The 26720-nt window shown below is 42.3% G+C and overlaps 1 protein-coding gene across 1 annotated transcript in view; it reads right to left on the bottom strand.

Annotated features, from left to right (window-relative positions):
• Positions 1–26246, bottom strand: part of TNRC6A (trinucleotide repeat containing adaptor 6A) — a 98486-nt gene extending 72240 nt beyond the window's left edge. Inside the window, 3 exon segments of the mRNA XM_019430287.2 lie at positions 2853–2940; positions 25603–25650; positions 26065–26246. Coding sequence (XP_019285832.1) covers positions 2853–2940; positions 25603–25650; positions 26065–26069 — 141 coding nt within the window. The 5' untranslated portion in view covers positions 26070–26246.
• Positions 26247–26720: the final 474 nt, after the last annotated feature.

Raw genomic sequence — 26720 nt, 5'->3', positions numbered from 1 at the left:
AAACAGGCAGATGGTTTTTACTGTGGTGAGTTTATGTTCCAACATTTATATAAATGGGCCTGCCTACCTGGCTTATGTAGCTGTCTGCCACCTACCTGCATACACCTGCTGGCTCCTTCTACAGACAAAAAGCAAGCTTGAGGAAACCTGTCTGAAAAGTCTTGTGACTCACATTCTTTCATATGGACTGTACATGTGCCAACTTGGGATTCTTCTTTGTTTTGTTTTTTAATAGCTATTTGGTAACAGCCTATAGCAATACCAGCTGTCCTCGCTTCACCGGTGTGTGTCATCTGAATTCAGTTATAGGATGGAATTGGAAGAACAGTCTTATTTACAATGGCAGTCTACCCTACTACACTTAACATTTATTAGAGGTATTAAACTTTCTTTAATATTGTGTTAAGTGATTAGTATTACTGTGTCTACAGGACACACAGGGTACCCTACCAATGCTCCCCCACCATTATCGCTAAGCCTCTGTGATGATTCCAGTGGGACATGGTTAGGGGGAGAGACTGGAATGGGTGAGGCAGGGATGGAGTGGAAAAGAATATGAAAAGCTGTCACTTCAGATCTGATGAGAAGCCAAATGGCACAAAGGCCATTATTCATGTATTAAAGACACTGACTTGGTGATTTAGAGATCTAGTCATAAAAGAACCTAAAGATGAACTTCAGCAATTAGAGCCATTATTTGTATTTGTTACAACTTAAATTTTTTTTTACTTACATTGCACATTTCAAAAGCATAATTTTAAAGAAATCATTCCAGTGACCCCCCTGTCTCAAAACTTCCTCAGTGAACAAGGTAAATCCTAAATAAACATGCTTCATTCCATCATACCTTAGGCTTCTTCTCCAGCCATTTCACAGACATACCGACTTACCAGCTAACTTCTGAATTCCTTAGCAGCAGGGATCAACAGGTCCAATGCAACACGCAGACACCTGCCAAACTACCGATCCTACCTAATGTACACCTAAGCATCTTCTTCAACAAGACTCTGATATTTCTTAGTTTTCTTCGTTAAGTAAATGGCCTTCACACCGTGGAACAAGAAGAGTCTCATAAGCCTTCTCCTAACCTCAGACTTGCAGAGGATACAATTCTCTACAATAAATCCTGAGCTAAAGACTGATCGCACTGTAAAGACCAACCTATATCAACAGGCCTCTGACAGAAGCCTAAGGCATCATCAATGCCAAAACTCTGTAATTAGAAACGTGTTTCAAACCCTGTGACCCTTATGGATGCATCCCTCCCAGTCACTCCTGAGAGCAAGCAAAAGCCCAAATGCCTAGGGTCACCTCTCACCTCTTCACTCTCAGTTCTCCAGTGGTCTGTACTCTACCTCCCGCCCCCTCCAGCACTCACTGGTCACGCTGTAAGCTCATCACTCCAGAAGGAAATTCTCATTCCCCCTTTCTTTCTATTTCCCTGACCTGATTAAGTGCTCCCACGATGCACTCCATCACTCAGTCTGCAACTTAAGAGTCAACCGAAGTTATTCTTCCTTCATATCCCCTTTGGTCCCTCCACCAGCACCCTAGCCTCTAGTTTCCACCTCTTCCAACCAAAGTCCAAGTCCGCTAAGTAAACATTCTCAAACGCATCACCCTGCTAAAATGCCTTCGCTGTTTTCCCCAACACCTAATGGCCCAAACCCAGAGAAGAGTCGGCAGCTACCACCACCCTCTGCAGTCTCATCCTTGGACGTTTCTGCCCTTGGCGTCTCACCCCAGCCAATCAAAACCTGTACTTCTGTAAGGCTGTGGACGCTTACCTCGGAGTTGACTCTGCTTGGAATCCCTTTCTACTCCACTCCTTGCTCACTGGGCTAATTTCTATTCCAAGAAACTGTCCCCATTCCCTGGCCCCATTCCAGGCTGACTGAAGCAGTTCTGTGTGCTTCAACAGCTCCCTACCTACCGCAGATGTATGCGCTGTTTTTCCCTAATAAATAATGCAGAGATAAGTGTGCAGCCGTAACACAGTGCCTGGCACAAAAGAGGTAGAGGTTACAAATTAAAGTCATAATTTTCATTAGAATAGACAGGTGGAACAGTAATTTCAGTGGGTCTTTTGGAACATTTTTAAGGTCCTTGAAAACTTGAGACAGTAGGAGAGGACTGCCCAGCTGTCATCAGGATTCAGTATTAATTTGTAGAAATCTTTATAATCATGGACATAATCTTTTAGTTTTCTGCAATTCTTATTGCTTTAGTTACAGTTTCTGACAATGTACTGGCTAGAGATTAGCTACAGTAAATTATGTCCTAGGCTAATTTTAGAGTATCTTAATGTAAATAGCAAATTCTTGAAATCAGCCCAGGTACTAAATAAAAAGTGAAAAGGAAATTGACACTTTATTCCCAATTGTGTGCATTATATGTATTACGTTATTTTGTTTAATTAAATTCTCATTTTACAAAACACAAGGAAACTAAGGCCCAGAGAGGCTAAATGAAGTTTAAGGACACACCGTTCAGTATGCTGTGTGGGAGAGACAGATTTCAATGCAGCCCTCTATGCAGCTACAAATTCCATGCTCTTCTCACGTATAGTAAGGTATAAATATATTATGAAAACCTAGGAAGAGTTAATTGAAAGACAAAAACCTATATAAAGCACTTACCTTTGAAAACACTATCGGCAAGGTTAAAGAACCATGCATTAAATTGTACACACTTGGCAAGTTACTATATATGCATATTCAAAACACTGAATGTTAAAATGAATCTCAACTGAAGTTAAAACATTCAAATGCCTTAAAAAATCCAATAAGAGTAACTTTCTTTTTAAATCTGTTTAGACCACTTAATATAGAGTTTATACATATATATACTACCTTCTTTTGAGCAGCTTCCTTCTTTTTCTTGTCGTCTTTTTTCTTTTTCTTTTCTTCCATCAACTGTTCTTCTTCTTGCACTAAATCCCTGAACCACACAGTTGCAATTAACTTTCCCAAAATGTATTAAGAAATACAAATAAGGTTGCATACAGATTCATTTTCACTCTTATTAGAAGTAAAGACATGGCAAATTATTCTTTTACATTCATGAAATAAAACACAACTTGCAACCTAATCTAACCCCGCAGCTACTATTTAGTACTCTTCCTCAGGTAGCAGAGCTTTTGTCTTCGTGTCATGTCAAGGAAGACAACCTAAAATTAGCAAATTCTACTCTGGGAAACAAGCTACTCCTTCCAATTCTAGAACGTAAACATCATGTGAGCCAGAGTTAACCTTGCTTCCGGCCCCAATTATCAATTAGTAGCCAACAGCAATGCCTGGGACCTCCCCACAACCCTCTCTGCCCAGGTATCTGGGCTATCTTTGGCTTTCCTTGCTCTAAAAAGCTGCATTAACTATTTTTTAAACACAAGTTATTCATAAAAAGATCATGTATTTCAGCTTACAATAATTTCATATCCCATAAACATTCCAAATAACTCTATCAATAAAACACATGGGAATCAATAATGTACTCACTATATAAGTTTATTTCAGTTCTTAAAATCACAAATGCTTAAAGTTGTCTGGGGCGTCTGGGTGGCTCAGTCAGTTAAGCGTCCGACTTTGGCTCAGGTTCTCACAGTTCATGAGTTTGAGCCCGAAATCGGGCTCTGTGCGGACACTCAGAGCCTGGAGTCTGCTTCAGATTCTGTGTCCCTCTTTCTCTGCCCCTCCCCGCTCATGCTCTGTCTCTCTCTCTCAAAAATGAATAAACATTAAAAAAAATAAAAAATAAAAATAAGAAAACCAAATGCTCAAAGTTGTCAACAGAACCCCTGGTTCATAATTTCAAAAACGATAGACAGATTAGGGAAATGGGTTTGCCTCTTTCTTTCCACTCCGCCTTACTGAAATGATAGGAAGAAAAAGTAATAAATCTATCCAGAGCTGATACATAAACAAGAGCAGAGAAAGCTACAACCCAGGAATAAACACAAGAAACGTCATGAATGGATGAATGTGCCAAACCTTGGTGGAGCTCTAGAGAGGCTCCAACAGAGCTAGGAGAGCAGGAATAGGCACAGAGGAAAAAAAGACTGCCTAAGGAATAGAAAAGCCATAACCATTCCACTCCTCCTTTTCCACTTTCCATCCCCATGACTACATGGCCACCGGCAGCAGCTGCACTTGAATCTAAAACCAAAGAAACAAAACCTTGGCAGGAGGCAGGGAGGACTCCTTCAAGGGGTTTGGGACCCCAGATCAAAGTCTTCTTTATTGGAAACTACTCTCCATCACACCAGTAAATCCTGGCAATCAACACCCTTTTCAGATAGACTCAGTATCCATCCTTCCGTTCGAGGTGGGAGCCTCTGGGTAATGAGGAAAGTTGGAGGAAAAGTTAGAGGACACTCACTCTAGTTAACCCATCTTAATCCCCCTGGATTCTAGAACCTAAACCTTCATCCATAATATCAACAGGCGACCAAAAATCAGACACTTGAAGAAAATCACACAAAAAGAAAGTACCTAACTCTGCCCTGAGGAAGCTTCCCAGAGGGGACATTATAAATATCAGGCAGACAAGACAAGGTTCAAGGAACATGAGCTGGATGTGGGGAACTGCAAATAATTGATCAAGGCTGAAATGCATATGACAGTGGGGATGCAGAAGATGAGAAAGACAAGCAAATACCTAAGAAACTGGAAAAGGGCTGCAGGTGTAGTGCAGTGAGATCACACAAAACTTAAGCTGGCTTTGTGGATGGAAGAAACAGAGAGGAGCTGCAGGTAGACAGTGAAAAACAAAATGAGGACATTACGTATGACAGATGGTAATTTAGTGAAGTTGCGTACATGACCGATAAAATCAGTTAGAAGCTGGAAGAAGAGTGTAACGGTTGCTGTAATCTGTTGTCGTTTTGTTCCAAGTAGAACTGTCGTGTGGCTGATGGAGTAGCACAACAGGGTCATGCCAACTACAACCATGACTCACTCTTTCGCCTCTTCCGTGTCTGGGAGGCAAGTAGAGTGCGCAAGCTCTCCGTAACCCTGGGGAAGTCGGGGATCGAGACAGCCACAGCACAGGAGAAAGTAAAATCAGCAGACAAATTAAGTTACATCACCGTCATGTTACCCATTAAGACCAGATTATTACCTCTAACTACTGAACATTCTTCAGCCTCAGTGTCTTCATTAAAATTGGAGATTAGTTTCTGCAGACATCTACTTCATAACATTTTGTAAGGATTTAATGAGGAGTGCTTACTTAACATGGTGCCTCTAGCAAGCACTCAAATGCCTAGTTAGAAGCTCCTCTCACCAATTCTCAGCGGCACCACGACTGTATTTACTTTTGTCAAGAGTCTACGGACACTTCTTGTGCAGAAACATCAGGAACCCCCAGCGTCTGCTCTCCGTGTCCTCCTGTAAATATTACAGAGCAGATGCTTTCCACCCTTGTCCTAGGTCAGTATTATTCTACTCTACGGCATGCTCCTTTGCTATTTATCCAGAGTTTTGTCTCTCTTCTCAAATTTCATTTTGAAGGCTTTCTGATGAGGTTAGCAGGTGTGTTTCTGGCCCCAAATGGTGGCATTCGTACTTACAAGATGCAGCACGTTAGCTCTTGGGAGGTATTACAGTATTAGCTGCTACTCTAAGCACAGGGGAAAGTTCTGTTCTTCAGCACGGTCACCACAGCCAACTGACCACACTTGACCCACACCTCCTCCTTCAGAAAGCCACGTGAAAAAATATAGAAATATCCTACCTGTGCCCAAACACTTTGGCTTTCAGGATTTAAATGCGAGCAGAGATTTATTTAAGACATCTATCATTTTACAGATCTATCAAAAGGAGGAAGGGGTGATGGATCTGACTGATCTACGTGGTCCATCATACTTGACACATGCTCCACAAAGAAAACATTCCAATCAGTAATCCTTCATTCCTTGCAGGCTAGTCGCAGGACACCCAAATCTGCAAGCTCTGGATCTAGGAATGAGAACAAACCTCGGAGTGACTAAAATGTCCATGACTCTGCTGGGCACTTTATGCATATTTTCCCATTTATAGTTACCACTTGTTAAAAAATGATAAAGATGTAGCCTTTTATAAATGAAGAGACTGAAGCTCAGAAAGAAATGAATGGTCCAAGGTCATACAGCTAGTGCAGGGTAGAGTCAAGATTCAAATCAAGGCTCTCAAAGTCCTGGTCTTTCCTCTCCAGCAAGAAACCTCCCAAAGTAAAGTGCTAGTGCCTTTCAGGAGCCACAGAGAAGAAATCCTTTGGCTTTAGACAGGTTCCGTGATAGACCTTCTTACTTACAGCGTATCTTTTCCCCAGACTGTGTGCCTCCACAATCCTTTCCTCATTTCCTTCCACGTTTTACAAGAACACTTCCATGGCTATGTCATCAGGAGCAAGAACGGCAAAAAAATCAAAGACAAAGACTGCACAGCCACTGGTCTGAACAAGAGGGGACTGGGCACTGGTGATCTTTAACAGAGCGATGACGGCATTTGTTTCGTGAATGTTTGTGGGAGGGTGATGTGGGAGACACAACTAGATACAACTAGTGAACGGCTGTAAGGTCCCACATCAGAGGAGTTCAATAGCTGAGAGAAGTAGGAAGGTAGCTAGAAGGCTACCAGAAATTAGCAAAAACGTCTGTCCTTTAGAAAAAACTCATGACGGAAAATGCCAGGAGCACGACAGAATACGCAGGACACTATCATTCGTGTAAAAAGCAAGAGAGAGGATACGTGCTCTCATTCCCCTGTATGTGTACGAAATGATTCTGAAAGAACACCTAAGAAACAAACAGTGGCTGTGGGGAGGAGGAGGGAGGACCTGGGCTGATGGGGGATGGGAGGAAGGATCTCACTACAAACCTTTTCATAGTATTTTAATTTCTGAGCCATGTGTGAATGATAAGCGTTAAAAAATTAAATATTAACAATTTTTTTCAAGCATTAATATTAAATGAGTACATTTTGATCTTCACAAAGTAAAAGGCTGTTCTAGGTTTCTGGTTTGCCAAGAGATTTGGTCATGTGTGCATGCTAGATTTTGTTAGGTTTCTTTCCTGTATCTATTGAAACACTTATATGATTTTTGTCTTTTTTATTTTTTTCAGATTTTTATTTAAATCCTACTTAGTTAACATATAGTATAATATTGGTTTCAGGAGCAGAATTTAATGATTTGATTTTTGTCTTCTGCTGGCAGGTACAATTAATTGTATTGATGAATTTTCCAGTAGTGAACCAAGCCTGCATGTGCCAGTATAAGAATTCAGCTCAGGCCATGATCTCATGGTTCTTGAGTTCGAGCCCCGCGTCAGACTCTGTGCTGACATCTCAGAGCCTGGAGCCTGTTTTGGATTGTGTCTCCCTCTCTCTCTGCCCCTCCCCACGTTTGTACACTCTCTCTCTCTTTCAAAAATAAAATAAACAATAAAAAAAGATGAAAACTATAACGTTATATCTTTTTTTCTTTTACTAATTTTATTGGCAAAAATGTTCAAGAGTAATATCTGGTTCTGGCAAGAGTGAGAGTTAAAAGGTTCTCTCTTCTATTGCTGGTGGAAAACTACTGGAAAGTACTGTGGTGTTTTAACAACTGAAGTTATATACATCCCAGACAGCCAACCCATTCAGTAGAATGTATCTGATGATAATAAACCCACAGTATGCAAGGCCATATGCATATCAAAGTTCACTGAGAGGTTCACAACGGAAACTGAATGTCTATCAACAAAGAAATGGCTATCCTCTCGGTTAGCATAGCACATTGTATTGAAAAGGAGTTGCTCTGTTTGTTTACTGACTTGAAGGAATGGTCCTTCTTAAATTTTATTTTGTAAGATTTAATTATTTTAAGTAATCCCTACACCCACTGTGGGGCTCAAAACCACCAATCCCAAGATCAAGCGTTGCACACTCCACCAAGTGAGCATGCCAACCGCCCTAGGAATGTTACTCTGTGTGTGTGTGTGTGTGTGTGTGTAGACATATAAATATATAAAGCAAGTTGCAAAAATGTGAACAATGTTATCCCATACTTTTTTCAAGCTGTTTATATGTGCTTGAACAACTTTATAGGAATTTAGAGAAAGTCACGAGGAAATATCCTCCTGAACTAGGAACATCAGAGTAACCTCACAACTGGACCAAGTATCTAAGGAAATTATTAAGTTTTTTAAAAAGTGTATCCCAGGGGTTCCTGGCTGGCTCAGTTGAAAGAGCATGCAACTCGATCTTGGGGTCGTGAGTTCAAGTTCCACACTGGTACAGAGATTATTTAACTAAATAAATAAACAGACTTTTAAAAAAGCATATCTCAATTTGAAATGTTACATTACAGGTACGTTACTTTTACAAATTAGTACCAAAGAAATGTTTAAAACTCCATAATGTCCAGGATTTGCTTTCACTACTCCAAGCCCCACCCCATCCCCCCAAAAAAGGACAAGAGAAAAGTGCAACATGATTGGCACGTTGGCAACTGCTGAAACTGAGTAATGGGTGGCTGTAGCTTCTTTGTTCTGTTCTTATCTGTGTATGTTTGAAATTTTCCATAATAAAAGACAAAAACAAGTTACAAGCCTCCACATGAATGATTAAAGGCAAGGCAATATGGAGGGAGATTAGAGACAGAGGAAGGAGCAAAAGTGTAAGAACAGGAGTCGTGGGAGCAGGAAGAGAATGGGTAAGGCGAGTGCCCATGATGGCAAGCAGGACACAGCCAGGATCAAGAATGCCCTTCCTCGTCCTGCTCTTCCTGATGCTTGATGGTCCGTTTTTCCTACATCCCCAACATGAACATCACCAAAAGTAATCACTTCCAAAGGATACTCTTGTAAACCGCTGTGGGGAGTATGGACTAATAGAGCCCACAGGTGAACAATTTGTAAGTATCTAATATCAAATTTTCAAATGTCACTATGTTATGACCCATAGATTCCAATCTAAGCCCATAAAAAAGAAACTGTACAAAAACAGATACTGCAAAATAGCCTAAAACCCCATCAACAGAGAAAAGTTAAACACACCATAATGTACTCTTACCGTGGAATCCTACCCAGTAGTTTAAGAAACGAAAGGGGGTTGTTGACACAGCAGGTCTGAGACGGTGATCCTTAGAAAGGCTGGCCCTCGGCTGGTGTCAAGGAACCTGGGTTTCAGAGAGGTTCCCACCATTCCCTAACTGATAATGGTAAACTGTACAAGCCATACAGATCATGCTGAAAAGGCACAGTTGTGCTTTCCTTTTGGGAATCTGGAATTTTGGTACATGTTGGCAGACAGCACCTCTGTCACCAACCCCTAACAGGAACCTTGGGCACTGAATTTCTAAGGAGCTTTCCTGGAAGACATCTGACACATGTTGTCACAATTTGGTGCTAGAAAATGAAGCATGCCCTGTGTGACACGACAGGGAGAGAGCTCTTGGAACTTGCACCTAGTTTCCTCTGGATTTTGCCCAGTGTGCCTTTTCTCTTTGCTGATAGTTTTGCTGTAATAAATCACAGCCACGAGTACCACTAGATGCCGGATCCCAGGGAATCATCAAACCTGAAGGTGGTCTTGGGGACCACCTGACAAACATGGCTTTACAGAGAAAGATCCCTAAGACACATTGCCGAGTCAAAAGAAGGTCAACATTCAGATCACTAAATCATTTGTTGGAAAAACAAAAAGAAAATCCCACTAAAAGGCACACATTTTCCACAGTACAGTAGGGAAGCAGAGGGGAGCAGACCCTCAAGGTACCCAGTTGACTCTGCACCCAAAATTATTTAGTGACAGCCTATACAATGATTAGTCACTATACCAATAAAAATGTCCTATAAGCCAAGCAGTCTCTGCGCACTAGGAGAACCTAAGCATAAAACATGACTTTATTTTTTTTAAATCAATTTATTTATTTTTGAGGGGTGGGGGAGGGGCAGAGAGAAGGAGAGAGAGAATCCCAAGCAGGCTCTGCCCTGCGCACGGCCTGATGAGGCTGTAAGCAAGTTTAGGAAAATAAGACATGCATACGAGCTGTTACAGCTATGGAAAGCTTCAAGAAGGTGATCTTAAAGGATCCTGAAGAGTTTTCTACAGACAGAGAGGTGGGCCTTTCAGGCAAGGGAGGACAGAAAGGCACAGACACGGCAAAGCATAGAGATTTGTTAGCATCGTGATTTCAGGGACCAGTACTCAGAGGAAATTTCAGAAAAAAGGAGGAAAAGTTAGATAAAAGTAGGAAATAAATTGCTAAATAGGGTGACAAGCCTCTTGCAATATTTAGAGTAAATATGCAATGTCCTGAGCCACAGCAGTGGACCGGAAATGAAAAGCAAAGATCACCACACCAAGGTAACCATAAGACGCTGGAATAGTTGATGGTATTAATAAGAATGACGAGAAGCATGTTAATGATGATACCTCCAGATTTTAGAGAGCAAACATTTAAAAGTGGAGGTTCTGGTGTTGAGATGGTAATTCTATAACGGGACAAAAGGTTATATCTTGCTTCAGAGAATAGAAGACTGAGGGGGGGAGGCAGCTTTCCACAGGGCCTAACTAGCCTGCCAGTCAGCAACCTACCATAAGCCAGCTCATCACCACACAGAAGCCAGCTGTATGTGACAAGCTGGTTATGAAAATATATTTCACATCTCCTGCCAAAAATGCTGTTCTCCTACTTTTCCCCTTACTGTCTATTCTATTTTCTCCCAGGCTTCCTGCTTCCCCTTTTTCTATCTGCTTGCCAACCCTCCCTTTTCTTTTCTCCTCCTCGTCCTCCTACACGTAAATTAATCACCAAAGCCAGTCTAGCACTACACAGTACAAAGTCACTAGTAACCTTCAAAACAATAATTTCACCACATAGTAGAGATGGAAACCCAAATGCAGCAAAAATAGGTAAGAATGAAATCAGGGGTTTGGACAAGTTTTTCAAAAACTTTGGCAGTGATATAAAGAGAACACAATAAAAATGAAGTTTTTTGGATTGTTTTTAAAATAAGAAGACTAGGGGCGCCTGGATGGCTCAGTCGGTTGAGCATCTGACTCCTGATTTCGACTCAGATCATGATCTCACAGTTCAGTTTGTGAGATTGAGCCCCATATGATGGCTCAAACCCGTGTCCGTGCTGTCAGTGTGGAGCCTACTTGGGATTCTTTCTCTCTGCCCCTTCTTCCTTGCTCTCTCTCAAAATAAATAAACATATAAAATAAAATAAAGACTAGAACTTATTTGCAGATAAAAGGGGCTAGGGAATATAAGTATCAGAGAAAGTGACAGCAGATGGGGTGACACAAGAGAGCCTAGTTTAGAGTCACAGGCAGTTTAATAGCCACACATACTGAAGGAGTGCAATAAAAGTGATACATCCATAAAATGAAATACTACGCAGCTATAAAACAGGTAAGATCCCCATGTTCTGGTATGAAAGATTCTGGAAGGTATTCAGTTAGTTGGGAAAAAAAAACAAAACAAAACTGTAAGATTCAGTATACTATGTTTTGTGTTAATAGGAAGAGATAAAAATACATATCCCCTTGTGTTTTATTTGCGTAAGGAAATTCTGGAAGCACACACAAACTAATAAAAAAATATCAGGATGGCAATAATGTATATTTCTAGATACTATCTGATTTTGAACCATAGAGCACAGACAGCTTAGCTTTAGAGGCACAGGTGGCAGTGAAGAGTCTGCGTATCTTCTGGTTAAGAATTACAGGAAGGGGAGCCTGGGTGGCTCAGTTGGTCAAGTGTCTGACTCTTCATTTTGGCTCAGGTCATGATCTCATGGTTCGTGGGTTTGAGCGCATCATGCTGACAGCATGGAGCCTGTGTGGGTTTCTCTCTCTTCCTCTCTCTCTGCCCCTCCCTGGCACTCTCTTGTGTGTGCATTTGAGTGCTTGCTCTCTCTCAAAATAAGTAACTTAACAACAAAAAAAAGAATGAAGGGAAAATAAGACAGAGATAGCGATGCATTATCCAGATGGTGATACCGAGTCTGGATCTCTTCAAAAAGTAAGAGGGTAAGCCTGAAGGGGGCTTCCCCTGGCCTCATAATCTGAGCACCAAATAATTCAAGTCAAGGATTACAATCCACCAAAGAAAATAAGAATCCGGGAGATCTTAATGATATTAATAAATGCGCGGATGGATAAATGCACAGGGTAAAGGGAAAGATCTTACAGCAGAATGTCAACAAATACGGAAAGAATAATGGCCTTGGAAAGTCACTATTTGGCAATCCATTGACTGAGGCAAGAATCCTGGTGAGAAACAAGATGTTTTACATAGTTTCAAAGTTCTCCCAAGAATATAATTATTAATTACAAAAGGAAAAATCCTAACTTTACAATTACAAACCTGACATACACCACCTTAACCAAGTAACTGAAGTTACCGTCACCAGTAACGGCATAGATGAACATCATCGGCCTCCTGACACAATGCACCAGGCAAAACACAACACTGCTTCTGTGCTATTCCTGCCCAAAATGCATAACCTGGGGCACCTGGGTGGCTCAGTCAGTTGGGCCTCCAACTCTTGGTTTAGGCTTGGGTCATGTCATGGTCCTGGAGTCTTGGGATCGAGCCCTGCATGGAGCTGGGTGTCGAGTGTGCTTGGGATTCTCCCTCTGTCTCCCCCTCTCTACTCCTCTCCCTTACTCCCATGCACTCTCTCTCCCTGTCTAAAATAAAAAAAAAAAATTAGAAAAAAACTTTTTAATGTTTATTTATTTTTGAGACAATGTGAGAGACAGAGTGCAAGCAGCGGAGGGGCAGACAGAGGGAGACACAGAATCCAAAGCGGGCTCCAGGCTCTGAGCTATCACCCCAGAGCCCGACACAGGGCTTGAACTCACGAACCGTGAGATCATGACCTGAGCCGAAGTCAGACACTTAACCGACTGAGCCACTCAGGTGCCCCGAAAATAAAAAAAAAAAAACCTAACCAACAGGACACAACACACAAATATGGATGAGGGACATCCTACCAAATAACTAGCCTGTACTCTTTAAAAAATTTCAAAGTCTTAAAAAACAAAGACTGAGAAACTTCCAGAATGCCGGTGACTAATTGAACATGAAAACTAAATGCAAACTGTGTTCCTGGGCTGAATCTCCAATGAGAACAGTTTTGTTTTGTTTTTTATTTGCTCTAAAAGGCATTATTGAGACAACTGGCAAAATCTGAGTAAGGTCTATAGCTTTACTCTTAAGACCTGCACCAATATTACTTCCCCAATTTTGATAATGGTACTATACAGTTATTAAGAAATGTCGTTGATTTTAGGAAATAACTACATAAAAGTTTTTGGGGCTAAAGAGGCAACATGCTTCCAAGTCACTCTAAAAGGGTTCAGAAAAAAAGCAGTATAGATGTAAAAAGAGAAAATGATAAAACAAATGTGGTTAAATGTTAGCATTTGAGGAATACAGGTGAAGGATACTCAAGAATTCTTTGATCTATTCTTGTAAAATTTCTCTAAATCTGAAATTATTTTAAAATTAAAAGCTCAGGGGTACCTGGGTGGCTCAGTTGGTCAAGCATCCAACACTTGATTCTAAGGTTATGGGATCGAACCTCACGGTGGGCTCCACGCTGAGTGTGGAGTCTGCTTGGGATTCTGCCCTCGCCGCCCACGCTCCCTCTAAACATATAAACTTTTTTTTTTTTAAAGCCCTTAAAATAAAAAGCTCAGGTTGAGGACAGTCGGTGAAATTAGAAACAGGAGAACAGACACCCCACCACAATGACAGAAGCACCCCATAGTCTGCAAGTGCTCTGAGAGATTATCTATTTGAACCTGCAATTCTGACACACAGAACTGATGCTCTTCCCATTTGAAACTTAAAGAAACCAATGATCAGAAAGTCTAAGTGACTTGTATGGTATATGGTAGTCGGGTAAGGCTGACCCAAAACCTGGTTTGCTAAACTACTCTCCTAAACTCTACTCTTCTGAGGCTTAATTACTAGTTCCTTCAGGATTCTTTCCAACTCACACAAACCTCACTCTTGACCTCTAATTAAACGATGCTCATTTTCTAATTGTTTCAGATGTTAATCTCACTCTTCCAAATAGGACTACTTGCTGCTCTGAAGGCAAAAACCAGTTCTACTTGTATTGTGCTCCCCAGCACTGGGCACTGCAATTAAACTCCTGCTTCCTTGCTTTTTACTAACACTCTAAGCCGATCCCCACCACCAAATATGTGTTCTTTCCACTCTTCTACCCACATTCTACATAAGGACGATCCTACTTAAGCGCTTCAATCTCCAGTATCTACTTGTGTAAGCAACTTGTTTCTTTTCTCTCAAACCTCCATCTCCCCCTTTATGAGAAGTCTCAAATTATACCTCCTCCCAAGGGTTGTTGTGAAGGTTAAATTAGGTAATGCAGAGAAAGTGCTTAATGGACACACATAATAAGTGTACACTCCTCATTAGCTACAAGACTGAGATCCAAAATCCTGTACTAAATAAGGCTAAGGTTAGGACACAAGGAAGGGTGCAAACTGAAGAAGGGAGAACATATGGCAGAAAACAGACCTGATGCACCTCTCTGAATGGCTCTCATCAAGAAGACAAAAGATAACAAGCGTTGGTGAGAACAGGCAGAAGAGGGAACCCTTTTGTGCACTGCTGGGAATCTAAACTGGTGAACCCACTATGGAAAACAGTTTGGAAGCTCCTCAAAAAATTAAAAATACAGGGGCGCCTGGGTGGCTCAGTTGGTTAAGCGTCTGACTCTTGATTTGGGCTCAAGTTATGATCTCATGGTTCATGAGCTCAGGCCCCACATCTGCGTCTGTGCCTGACAGTGTGGAGCCTGCATGGGATTCTCTCTCTGTTCTTCCCCCACTTGTGCTCTCTCTCTCAAAATAAATAAACTTACAAAAAAATTAAAAATACAACTACCAATGACCCAGTGATCCCACTTCTGGGTATATTTCCAAAGGAAATATAAACAAGATATCAAAAAGATACCTGCACTCCCATGTTTACTGCAGCATGATTCACAATAGCCAAGATATGGAAACAACCTAAGTGTCCATCAGTGAATGATGGCGATGTGGGATGTGTGTGGGTGTGTACACAATGGAATACTATTCAGCCGAAAGAAAGAAGGAAATTCTGCCATTGGCAATAACTAGATGGGCCTTAGGGCATTGTGCTAAGTGAAAGAAGTCAACAGAGAAAGACAAACACTATAGATATCACTTATACGTGGAATCTAAAAAAAGCTGAACTTCTAGAAACAAAGCAGAACGGTGGTTACCAGGAGCCAGGGAATGGGGGGATTGGGGAGAAGTCGTTAAAATATACAAACCCGCAATTAGAACAGGAGTAAATTCTGGAAATCTGATGAACAGAAGAGTGATTATAGCCAACAATACTGTAGTATACGCTTCAAAGTTGCTAAAAGACCAGATCTCAAATGTTCGCACAAAGAAGGAATGCTAATTACGTGACATGATTAGAGGTGTTAGCTAACACTATGGTGGTAATCACACTGCAATATATAAACATTGTATCAGCACACTGTACACATTCGACTTACACAAAGTTAGGTTTCAGTATCTTAAAAACAAAACAACAGCACACAAGGGCAATGCGCTAACCACTGGTGGGGTGGGGATGAAATTATTTCAGTTGTCAATCCTGCCTTTATAAAGATGGAAAAAAATTAAAAAGACAAAATGAAAACAGAACCGAATACATAAAAACAATTATTACAGCACAATGAAAAATGAGGTAGATGCCAGAACAACAATTCAAGACCCTAGATTCCAAACCAGACCAAAGTACCAGGTACCAAAAGAAGACAAAGATATCAAAACTACAGACCAATAACACTTATGAATACAGACACAAGTCGTCAACAGAAGACTAATAAACCCAATCCAGCAACGTATAAAAAGTACTAATCACAGTGCCCAAGTGGGATTTGTCCCTGGAATGCAAGGTTGGTTTAGCATATGAAAATCGATGTAATACAACAGTGTAATGGAACAATGGGCAAAAACGACATGGTGATCTCACTAGACACAGAAAAAGCATTTGACAAAATCCATCATTTCATGACAAGTTAAAACACTCAAACTAGAAATAGAAGGAAACTTCCTTAACCTGATAAAGGCCATCTACAAAAAGCTGCCAGCTCATAACATACATAATGGTTAGGACTGAATGCTTTTCCTCCAAGATGAGAAACGAGACAGAAGTCCACTCTTGCCAACTTCTATTCAACACTGTACTGTAGATTCTATTCAGAAAAATTGGGCAGGAAAAGTAAATAAAAAGCACTGAGACTGGAAAGGAAGTTATAAAACCATCTCTATTCACTGATACGATGTTATATATAGAGTGAGAGTCCTAAATACACACACACACACACACACACACACACACACACACACCCCAACTAGTAGGAATAATAAACAAGTTCAGCACAGCTGCAGGGTACAGGATCAACATACAAAAATCAATTGACTGATGTGCTATGACATGGATGAACCTTGAAAACGTTATGCTAAGAGAAGTAAGTCAACCACAGAAGGAAAAACATATGATTCCACTCATATGAGGCACCTGGAACAGTGAAATTCAGAGACAGCAAGTAGAATAGTGGTTGCCGGCAGTTGAGGGTATGGGAGAATGGGGAGTTATTGGTTAATAGGTACAGAGTTTCAATTTTGCAAGATGAGAAGGGCAGTGGAGACGGCTGGTGGTGACTGGCTGCACACCATGGTGAATGTAATGCACTTGATGTCACTAAATGGTACACTCAGATTTGGTTAAGACGGTAAACTGGACATAACGAATTTTAAAACTTTTGTGCTTCAAGGGACATCAAAAAAAAAAAAGGCAACCCACAGAATGGGAGAAACTATTTACAAACTGTGTACCTAACACAAGACTTGTATCTAGAATATATAAAGAACCCTTATGGGGTGCCTGGCTGGCTCAGTAGAGGCTGCAACTCTGGATCTCCAGGCTGTGTAAGTTCAACACCCACCTTGGGTCTTTAAGAGATTACTTAAAAATCAAATCTTGGGGCGCCTGGATGGCTCAGTCGGTTGGGCGGCCGACTTCGGCTCAGGTCATGATCTCACAGTCCGCGAATTCGAGCCCCGCATCAGGCTCTGTGCTGACAGCTCAGAGCCTGGAGCCTGCTTCAGATTCTGTGTCTCCCTCTCTCTCTGACCCTCCCTCGTTCATGCTCTGTCTCTCTCTGTCTCAAAAATAAATAAACATTAAAAAAAAATTTTTTTTTAATAAAAAAATAAAAAAAAATCAAATCTTACCAAAAAAATTTAAAAAAAAGACCTCTTATAGCTCAACAAAAAAGAACCAAATTTTATTTTATTAAATTTTTTTTTTTAATGTTTATTTATTTCTGAGACAGAGCACGAGTGGGGGAGGGGCAGACAGCGAGGGAGACACAGAACCCAAAGCAGGCTCCAGGCTCCGAGCTGTCAGCACAGAGCCCGACGTGGGGCTCGAACTCACCAACTGTGAGATCATGACCTGAGCTGAAGTTGGACGCTCAACCGACTGAGCCACCCAGGCGCCCCAAGAACCAAATTTTAAAATGGACACAGGATTTGAATAGAGATTTCCCCAAATCAGATACACAAATGGCCAATAAGCACACAAAGATGCTCACATTATTAGTTATTAACGAAATGCAAATAAAAAAATCAAAACCACAATGAGATACCACTTCATACCAAGATGACAACAATAAAAAAGAATAAGAAGTGTTGGTGAAGATGTTGAGACACTGGAATCGTCATACAGAGCTGGTGCAGATGCTTTGAAGACAGTCTGGCAGCTCCTCAGAAAGTCAAACACAGAATTCCCATCTGCCACAGCATTGCCACTTCTAAGTAGGCACCCAAGAGAACTGAAAACATCACGGCCACACCAACACTTGTACAGGACTGTTCACAGCATCATTATTCATAATAGCCCTAAAGTGAAAACTCTAACGCCCATCAAACGATGAATGGATAAAGAAAATGTGGTATATTGGGGCCTTGGCTAACTCAGTCAGAGAAGCATGCGACTCTTGATCTTGGGTTGCAAGTTCAAGCCCTACACTGGGTGGAAAAATTATGTAAATAAATAAAAAAAAAAAAAAAAAGAGAAAATGTGTTACAGATGCACAATGGAATGTTTTTCACCCATAAACTGATGCATGCTACAACATGGAGGAGTGAATGGGGAATGATCGCTATAAAGCACAGGGGTTTTTTTGGCGGGGGTGCGGGGGGCGTTAGGCAATGATAAAAACGTTCTGGAATTAGGCAGTTGTGATAATTGCACGACTATGAATATACTAAACCCCACAGGACTGTATACTTTACAAGGTTGGATTTAATGGTATGTAAACTGTATCTCAATAAAGTTGCTATTTAAAAAATGGAGGGAGAAACTAACAGAAACGTTTGCAGTAAAAGCTGAGGATAGGGCAAGAATAGATTGGATAACACTAAAGAGAGAGAGAAGCTGAGCATAGACAAGAGCGTATGCTTAAATTCCAGAGTCACTGGGGAGCCAGGAAAGGTTTCTAAATAGTGAGGGACACGCTCAGAACTGTCGCTTGAGGACGATTAACTTGCAGCAGCGGAGAGGATGCTCTCTATGCCCCTTCCTATCTTCATGTGGGAAAAGTCTCACGCACACATACACCTCACATCACTTGGAGCTTCACAAGTAGAAATACTAAGCAAAACATGTTTCTCTGACAATTATCAAGCAGTGGAGTCATGCTTAAAATCACATTTAAGATTGGTGCATATTTAAGCACCACACAGCGTTAATGCCTTGTGTTTCGCAGGGACACTTCAAAAGAATAAGAAAAGACCAAAGTCAACAAAACACAGATGTCAAAATTATAAAAATATTCAACGATCAGTGCGTCAAGCTGCTCAGTAAATGCTAGCTGACTCAAAACCACTAGTAAGAACAGCAAAATAAGTGACTTGGTTGAATCTTGTTGGTTACTATACCAATCCAATCAATTGCTGTTTGCGGAAAATATCTTGTAAGGTTCCAAGTATAAAATTCCTTAACCAGGTTTCAATCTGTTGTGAGGGCTCCATCGGAGACGGGAAGTCAGCTGAGTCATTGCCACACAACATACTACTGCAAATTCAAAATGCTCTCCCCTAGTTACAAGAGTAGAAAGGCTAGGATTTCTGCTTCAGAGCCAACTCACACACCCAGAGTATGCAAATCGTTTTTAAAATAAGACCACCTTCATAAGACATTTAAACTATATTTACTTCCATGGTTTTTTGTGGGGTTTTTTTTTTTTTTTTTTGAAGAGAGAAACTAGGCCTCTGTCAAATGTTACTTTCTCTCTTTGAATCTTAAAATCTCCCTTTTTGTTGAGACTATTCAGCTCCCTGATACCCTCCCTGTAACACACTGTCTCTTACTCTTTGGGGAGCCATGACCTTTTGAAATCTGACAAATGCTAAGGTCCATTTTTTTTTAAAGCACACATTCAATTTTTCAAACTACCTCATGCCATCTGTATCCCTGTGTGGAATCCAGGATGAGAATCTCGGTTCTGGTGGCATCCTTTTTCAGGAAGCAGATCACGAGCCCAGGCCCTATGTTTCATTTTCTTACCAAGGTTATCACCGGTCATAGTTGAAAACAAGCAACTTTTATGTCTAACAGTTAGGGAGCTACCTTCAGAATGACCCTTCAAGAAAGCTACAATCGTTACAAGCGATCAGTTTAAGCATGAAGACCTGTAATTATCGTAACCTCAACTATTTAAAATGGTATCTCAGTTTAAACTAATTGTCAGCATATCCGAAAACGAAAAGAAACACTGAGTTAACATAAAGGTAAAAGTACAGGGTCAACTTTCAGTTAATCTGTTGAAAAACAGTGGGGGAAGGAGCCTGATGTGACCTAGTGACAACACATCACCTACGTACTATTCCTGCCGAAAAGGTTTAACTGAATCTAATCTTACAGGAACCATCAGAAAAATCCAAACTGAAGCCTGCAAAAAAGGGGAAGGAGAGGATAAAGAAGTGCTCCTGACATAAGGAAATTACAGACAACTAAAAGCAACCCTGGATTAAGGAATTTAGAGAGGGAAACCAACATATTTATAAAGACATTACTGGGGCTCCTGGGGGGCTAAGTCAGTTGAGTGTCTGATTTTAGCTCAGGTCATGTCACGGTTTGTGAGTTCAAGCCCCACGTCGGGCCCTGTGCTGACAGCTCAGAGTCTGGAGCCTGCCTCGGATTCTGTGTCTCCCTCTCTCTCTATAACCCTCCCCCGCTGGTGCGTGCTCGTATGCGCGCTCTCTCGTCTCTTTCTCGCTCTCTCTCAAAGATAAATAAGCGTTAAACAAAAAAAAAAGACCTTAGTGGGATGACTGGGAAAATGTGAATATGGACGGAATGGCATTGCAACAAAGTTAAACTTACCCGTGCATGACAATGCGATGGTTATGCAGAATGCCCTGGTTCTTAGGAGGTACACATTGTCTTACTTAGGCGTGAACTGGCATGATAAAACACTATGGCGAAAGATTAATAATGGGTAAACCTAGGAAGAGATACAGGTGTTCACTGCACTATTCTTGCTATTTTGCTGAAGATTAGAATTACCTTTTAAAAATTTTAAATGGGAGGTCATCTTCTCGACTTTGAGCGAGAGACCTATCAAAAGACAGCCTGAAGAGAATACATACAGCACATTCTATTTTAGCCTCTCCAATCATGGGCAGTACTTTTGAAGTCAGAAAAGAGAACTGTAAGGGATTTTAATTATTACTTGCAGACTTATTTCAGATGCCAAAAGCACAAGAGGTTACAGAGTAGTACTCAGACTTTTTAATGACGTTCATATTTAAATTTTCCACAGAGGGTTGTTACGCATTTTTAAACTAAGCTTACGGTTTGATTCATTTATTCTATCAATTGATTTACCGCATAGCTGCCAAATTAAACTAGAAAGAAACCTACCATTATGAATTTGCTGGCCTCCAAACCATATCACAGGAAGGCAACAGAAAAGCGTAACAAAAATCAGAAGGCTTTTTTTTTTTTTTTTTTTTTTTTTTGCAGCTAAAGGCTGATGAATTACAAGAGAAGGGTCCACCTCATCTAGGGAGACCTGCTATCCTGGTTCATTCCTGCCGTCCCTAGTCTTTTTTTATGGAGCACCTGTCCCAGGCAAAAGTGCCTCGGACAACAATGTCCCAGTTTAGATGCTATTTTATATGGCATCGCAGCATCTTTAACAAATTTTCTTAAATGATGGCATTCAATAGCTGGTTTGGGGGGGGAAAAATCAGCTAACATGAAACATGTAACTTTTACTTTAGATGATATACCCTACATTATAACAAATTAACTAGAATGAGCACAAAATACATTGAGATAATTGTTTTTACATTTCCCGAAAGGAGAAACCAAAGTTATCATTTTTTTACTGTGCAATATAAAATAAAATATTGCTCAGCTGCAAGAACTCGATAGAACTGAGAGGGCTGTTGGAATTCCAGATCTGTCACTTGAGAGAATACAACCTTGACTGCGTTACTAGATCTGTCTCAACCATAGCTTTCTCATCTGTAAAACAGGGGTCATGGGGCACCTGGGTGGCTTAGTCGGTTAAGTGTTTGACTCGTGATTTCGGCTCAGGTCATGATCTTACGGTTTGTGGGTTCGAGCCCCATGTAGGGCTCTATGCTGTTTCCACAGAACCTGCTTGAGATTTTGTGTCTCCCTCTCTCCCTGCCCCTCTCCCACAAAATAAATAAATAAACATTTAAAAAAAAAAAAAAAAAAGAAGGGCTCAGAATACTGGCTGGTCTCTCTGATGTCATGGTCTAGCTCTAAATACCCAATGATTCTATGGCTATGGCCTGCAAAAGATTTTTTAAAATTAGATCAGTTGCATTCGAAAATTTTTTTTTATAACTCAAAAATGTAAGTTACTATCTTCTCTCACCAAATTCCTATTTCTGTTCTGACCTCTATTCTGTTCAGAGGCTGAGTCAATCTCCCATTCATCCAACACGGAGACCCCGGTATGTCTAGGCCCCTCTCACAACTAAACCCAGGTTAGTTACTTGCCAAATCCCAGACTGCGCTTCCTCAGTATCTCCCACTCTCACGCCTTTTCTACCACCGCTGTAATCCGGGCCTCCCACACCTCCAGCCCACATCACAAATTACCATTATTCTAGCGTATCACACTACCCTCCCCAAGAGCGTATGATAGCTCCACACTACTGAAAGATCTATGCCCAAAGTCCTCAACCTAATACTGCATCCGTCCCTGCTCCTGTATGCCAATCCAACCAAACTACCCACTGTTATTTCAAAATTCCCTGTACTTCCTGGATTTTGTGCCTTCAGTTCTGTTGTTCTCACACTGCCCTTTTCTCTGCCTTTCAAAAGTGATTCTATCCTTTAAAGTTCTGTTCCAAATGTGACCACCCCCATCTAGATGTTACAGTTTCCTCTTTTAAATGCCCATGATACTGACATAAAGTGACAATTTAAAATTCTTTTAATGTTTATTTAGTTTTGAGAGACAGAGCGTGAGCAGGGGAGGGGCAGAGAGAGAGGGAGACACAGAATCCAAAGCAGGCTTCAGGCTCCGAGCCGTCGGCACAGCCCGACGCAGGGCTCAAACCCACGAACCATGAGCTCATGACCTAAGCTGAAGCTGGGCATTTAACCGAATGAGCCACCCAGGTGCCACAGAAAGGGACCATTTTAATGGCCAACTGTGAAAGGACTATAGTTTACTCCAGGTAAGTAAACGAAATTTCTGTCTTGTGCTGATTCTAACTCTCGCTCGCTACCTGGCACGCTGTCTTGAGGATCTACCACTTGGCAGAGGGAACGAAGAACGGCAATACGACGTTGACATTCAGAGACTGGAGGGTTCAAAACAGGGGTACACACAGTAACATTTGGACTTCCACAGTACTAAAACACGTTAAAATTAACTTAACATTAAAAATTTGCATGTTTGGTTATCTTTGGGGAACATGAAGATCTAGAATAGTGGTTCTCAGCTGTGGGGGTGATTTTGCCCCCCAGAGAACATTTAGCAACGAAGACGTTTCTGAATGTCACGCCTGGATGGGGGTACTACAGGCAGATTGCTGCTGAACACCCCACAATGCACAGGGCAGACCTCACAATAATAAATTATCTGGTCCAAAACATCAACAGAGCCCAGACTAAGAAGCTCTGGTCTGGAAGTATTATATGTACCTGTGTCTCTGCCTCCTCAGAGAGATTTTCGAATTTTTCAAGGCAAAGAACCATGTCTCTAGTAACAGATGATACGACATGATCTAAAGCCTGACAGCTGCTTCAATTACTAAGTGGTGTGGCCTCCTTTGTCTCAGAGCAGGAATATTCCTGTAAAACAGGACCACTGGCACCCACCTCACACAGTGACCCAGGGATGAGAGGAGTCCACGTAAAGTCTTGAGAAGAGTGTGCCAGGCAGAGTACGCATTCAGTACATTAAGCTACTTCTTTCTCTTCTCCTCCCAGGTGCCTAGCCTTGCGTTTGGAACACAGAAGATGCTGAAGACATGTTTGCTAAAGGAATACAGGATAATGCCTGGATTTCCTAGGGAGAGCACAAATGCCTCCAGACAGACACACTCTCCTTATATGGGAAAAAGGAAGCACAGAGATGGAGTTGACAGAAAGCATTTGCCCGCCTAATCGCACCTCTCCCCCCTCGGAACACTTTTAACCTTTAAGCAACACTACCCCCTCATGGTCCTTAGTACACGCTGCCTTGTAACCTCCTTGATACTCGTCCTTCCTTTTCCATCTTCAAGTATGGCAGGAGATGGTGGCCTGACCTCTACATCATCTGCCTTGTATTAGTTACTTGTGCACATATTACAGTCTTCCTACCGGATTGAACAAGTTCTCTGTTGCCAAGTGTCACATTGGACTCCTTTCTATACAACCCAAGGGGCCTAACACACCTTAGCAACTGGCTGGCCCGAACCCCTTGTTTTATAGATTACACAGAGAGGCTAAGTGACTTGCCAAGAGTCAAGGTCATATTGCAAGTGGCAGAGCCGGGATTCAAACTCTGATACATACATACAGAGACTCTAAGTTCTATCCAACTAGAATAGCGTATGAAAATTACACCCACAGTAGAGGCAATTTTTAATTAAGCCCCAGAAAACCTCCATAGAAATTATACTGATAGAGTTACCTGACAAAGCAAAAAAGGAAGGAAAAAGAGACTCCAATCTCCCTTCTGCTGCTGAAAATTCAACCTGTTTTCTTTCACGGTTTCATATCTTAACATTTTTTTTTTTTAAAGGTTTTGACAACAAAACTTATTAAATGTCCGAAGGACAGATATTTAGTCAGAGATGTCAGGCTTAATTTCCTTTAACCAGTCCCCATAATTATAACAGAAGATCTCTTATTTAGTAAGCCAATGACGCCCACCCTCACCAACTGAAAAGATTTTTTAATGATCACCTTAACAGACTAATTATCTACAAAACTCAAAAGACCAGCAATTTGGAACGAGTTTACGTGGTGAAAAATATTCACATGATTTGAATTCCGTGTTATTAACCTCACCATAATGTAAACCTAAAACTTACAGTTGTCAAGGACAAACTCCATTAAGACCTGAGACAGGAGAAATTTTACTTTACTCTGGCCAAGTGAAAAAGAAAGGTGCTCACTGATAAGGTTAATCTAGAAGTTTCTCTGAGTCTCTCAATAGGATTCAAAAGAAAATGGCAAATAAAAAAAAAAAAAAGACTGAGGAAATGGATGTGAAAAAGAGTTAAATACAGTGCAATGCTCTGATGCTTTAAGCGATTATGGCTCAATAAAGCTAAACATTTCCATAAAGGCAACGTTTAAAAAAACAAAAAATCCCTTTGTGGTGATGATTTAAGTTACCAGTGCAACAGCACTCAGGCCCAATAGAAATGATAACCACGCATTGGGAACAAATTTTTAATTATTCCACCAGCTGATAAAAAGAGCACACACCGAACACAGACACAAACCTAGTTTCAAAAGAAAACAAAACGCAGTTTATGCTTGTTCAAGTTCAAGGGCAAAACTGTTTCCAGTGCAACAGAATCCGCCTGACTACAATGTGTTGGACGAAAAAAAAAAAAAATGCGAACATAGTATCTTCTTATAAAGGCAACAATTTGAGTTACAAAGTAATAACGGGGAAGCCAAAACAGTTTGACAGCCCGCCATAAGGGCCGCCTCAATCATGAGTCACACAATGCCTGCAACCATTTACAATAGTAATTAATGCACAAGTCCCCTAATTAAATTCTAAAAGGGTGAGAATGCTTTAACTAAGTTTACAAGAATTGCTTTTCGCTGTTTTTTTTTCTCTCCCAAAGAAAAGAACACACGCGTAATTACGCATCTCCCCGCAATCCCTCCATCCAGTATTCCCTCCGGCCTCTTCTCCCGTCTGCCTATTCCCTGCGTGCGAAAGAAAATGACACGGGGGAACTTCTAAACCCAGAAAGGGCGAACCAGAGTGCAAATACACGATTAATGGGGCGACAGACGGAAGCTCGCCCATCTTACCTGCTAAGATTCCTTTCTACGTCTTTGGTAGCTTTAGCTTCCAATTCTCTGCAAGAGAAAAGAAAAGGGGGAGGGGGAAAGAGAGAGAGAGAGAGAGAGGGAGAGAGAGAGAGGGAGAGAGAGATGCGCGTGAAAACGGAGCTGCTGCGGCAGAGGCTCGCGCCGGGGCGGATGGGGGAGGGGAGGGGAGCCCGGGGGTGCTCACAAAGCTGCGGGGCTGCAGCCCGGACTGCGGGCGGGCTGCGCGGGCGAGCCGCAGCCCCCGGCCCGGCCCCAGCTGCGTGGCGCGGCCCCTCGGGCCTCCCGCCCGGCCTCCGCAGCGGCGCCCTCGCGCCCCCCCCCCCCTCCCCGTCGAGGCCCGAGGTCTCGGGGACGCCCGCCGCCGCCGCCGCCCGCGGTCGCGGGCCCTGCGGCAGCGCCCCAGGCTCCTCCCGCCCGAAGGGAGGCCCCCGCCCTGCTCACCTCATGTGTGTAAAGTGCACGAGCAAGTGGGGCGCGGCGAGTGAGGCTCGCGAGCCTCAAGCCCTCCGCAGCGCCGCGGGGAGAGGCCCGAGCCGCTGCACCAGCGCCATTTTCTACACCGACCCGCTGCCGCCGCCGCCGCCACCGCCGCCGCCGCAGGCCCCAGACCGGAAGTGAATGCCCCGCTCGGCAACCCCTTCCGGGGGCGCCGCGGCCGCCGGCCTCAAGATGGAGGTCCTAGCAACTAACCCCGCTGACGGGATGGGCCCTTGGCAACCGCCCGGGCGCGGCTCGCGGCCCGCGGCCCGCGGCCCGGACCTCCCTGAGGGAGTTCACTGCCTCCTAGGCGCCCCGCACAGAGGCTGGGGAGCCCGCCGAGCCCCGGGCCCAGCCTCTTTCGCCGCTGCCGGCTGCGATCCGACTGGAGTCCCGCCCCTCCTCCTCCTCCTTCTTTGCTGCGACACAAGTTTCCTTCCCTGCCGCCCGGCCCCTCCCCCACCGAAACACACCAAAAAAAAAAAAAAAAAATCCTAAATCGCAAATTCTACCCCTGCCGCAGCAAGATGACCCCGCGCGGCTTTTGAAATCCGCCACTTGTAATTATTTTTGACCTTGGGCCAGTAATTTAACCTCTGTGCTCCTCTGCTTCCTCCTCA

The sequence above is a fragment of the Panthera pardus genome, unplaced genomic scaffold, assembly GCF_024362965.1.
Source record: "Panthera pardus isolate Hobbes unplaced genomic scaffold, ASM2436296v1 HiC_scaffold_5, whole genome shotgun sequence".
NCBI lineage: Eukaryota > Metazoa > Chordata > Mammalia > Carnivora > Felidae > Panthera > Panthera pardus.
Note: the sequence above shows the minus strand (reverse complement) of the source record. Positions and strands in the feature narration are given on the sequence as shown.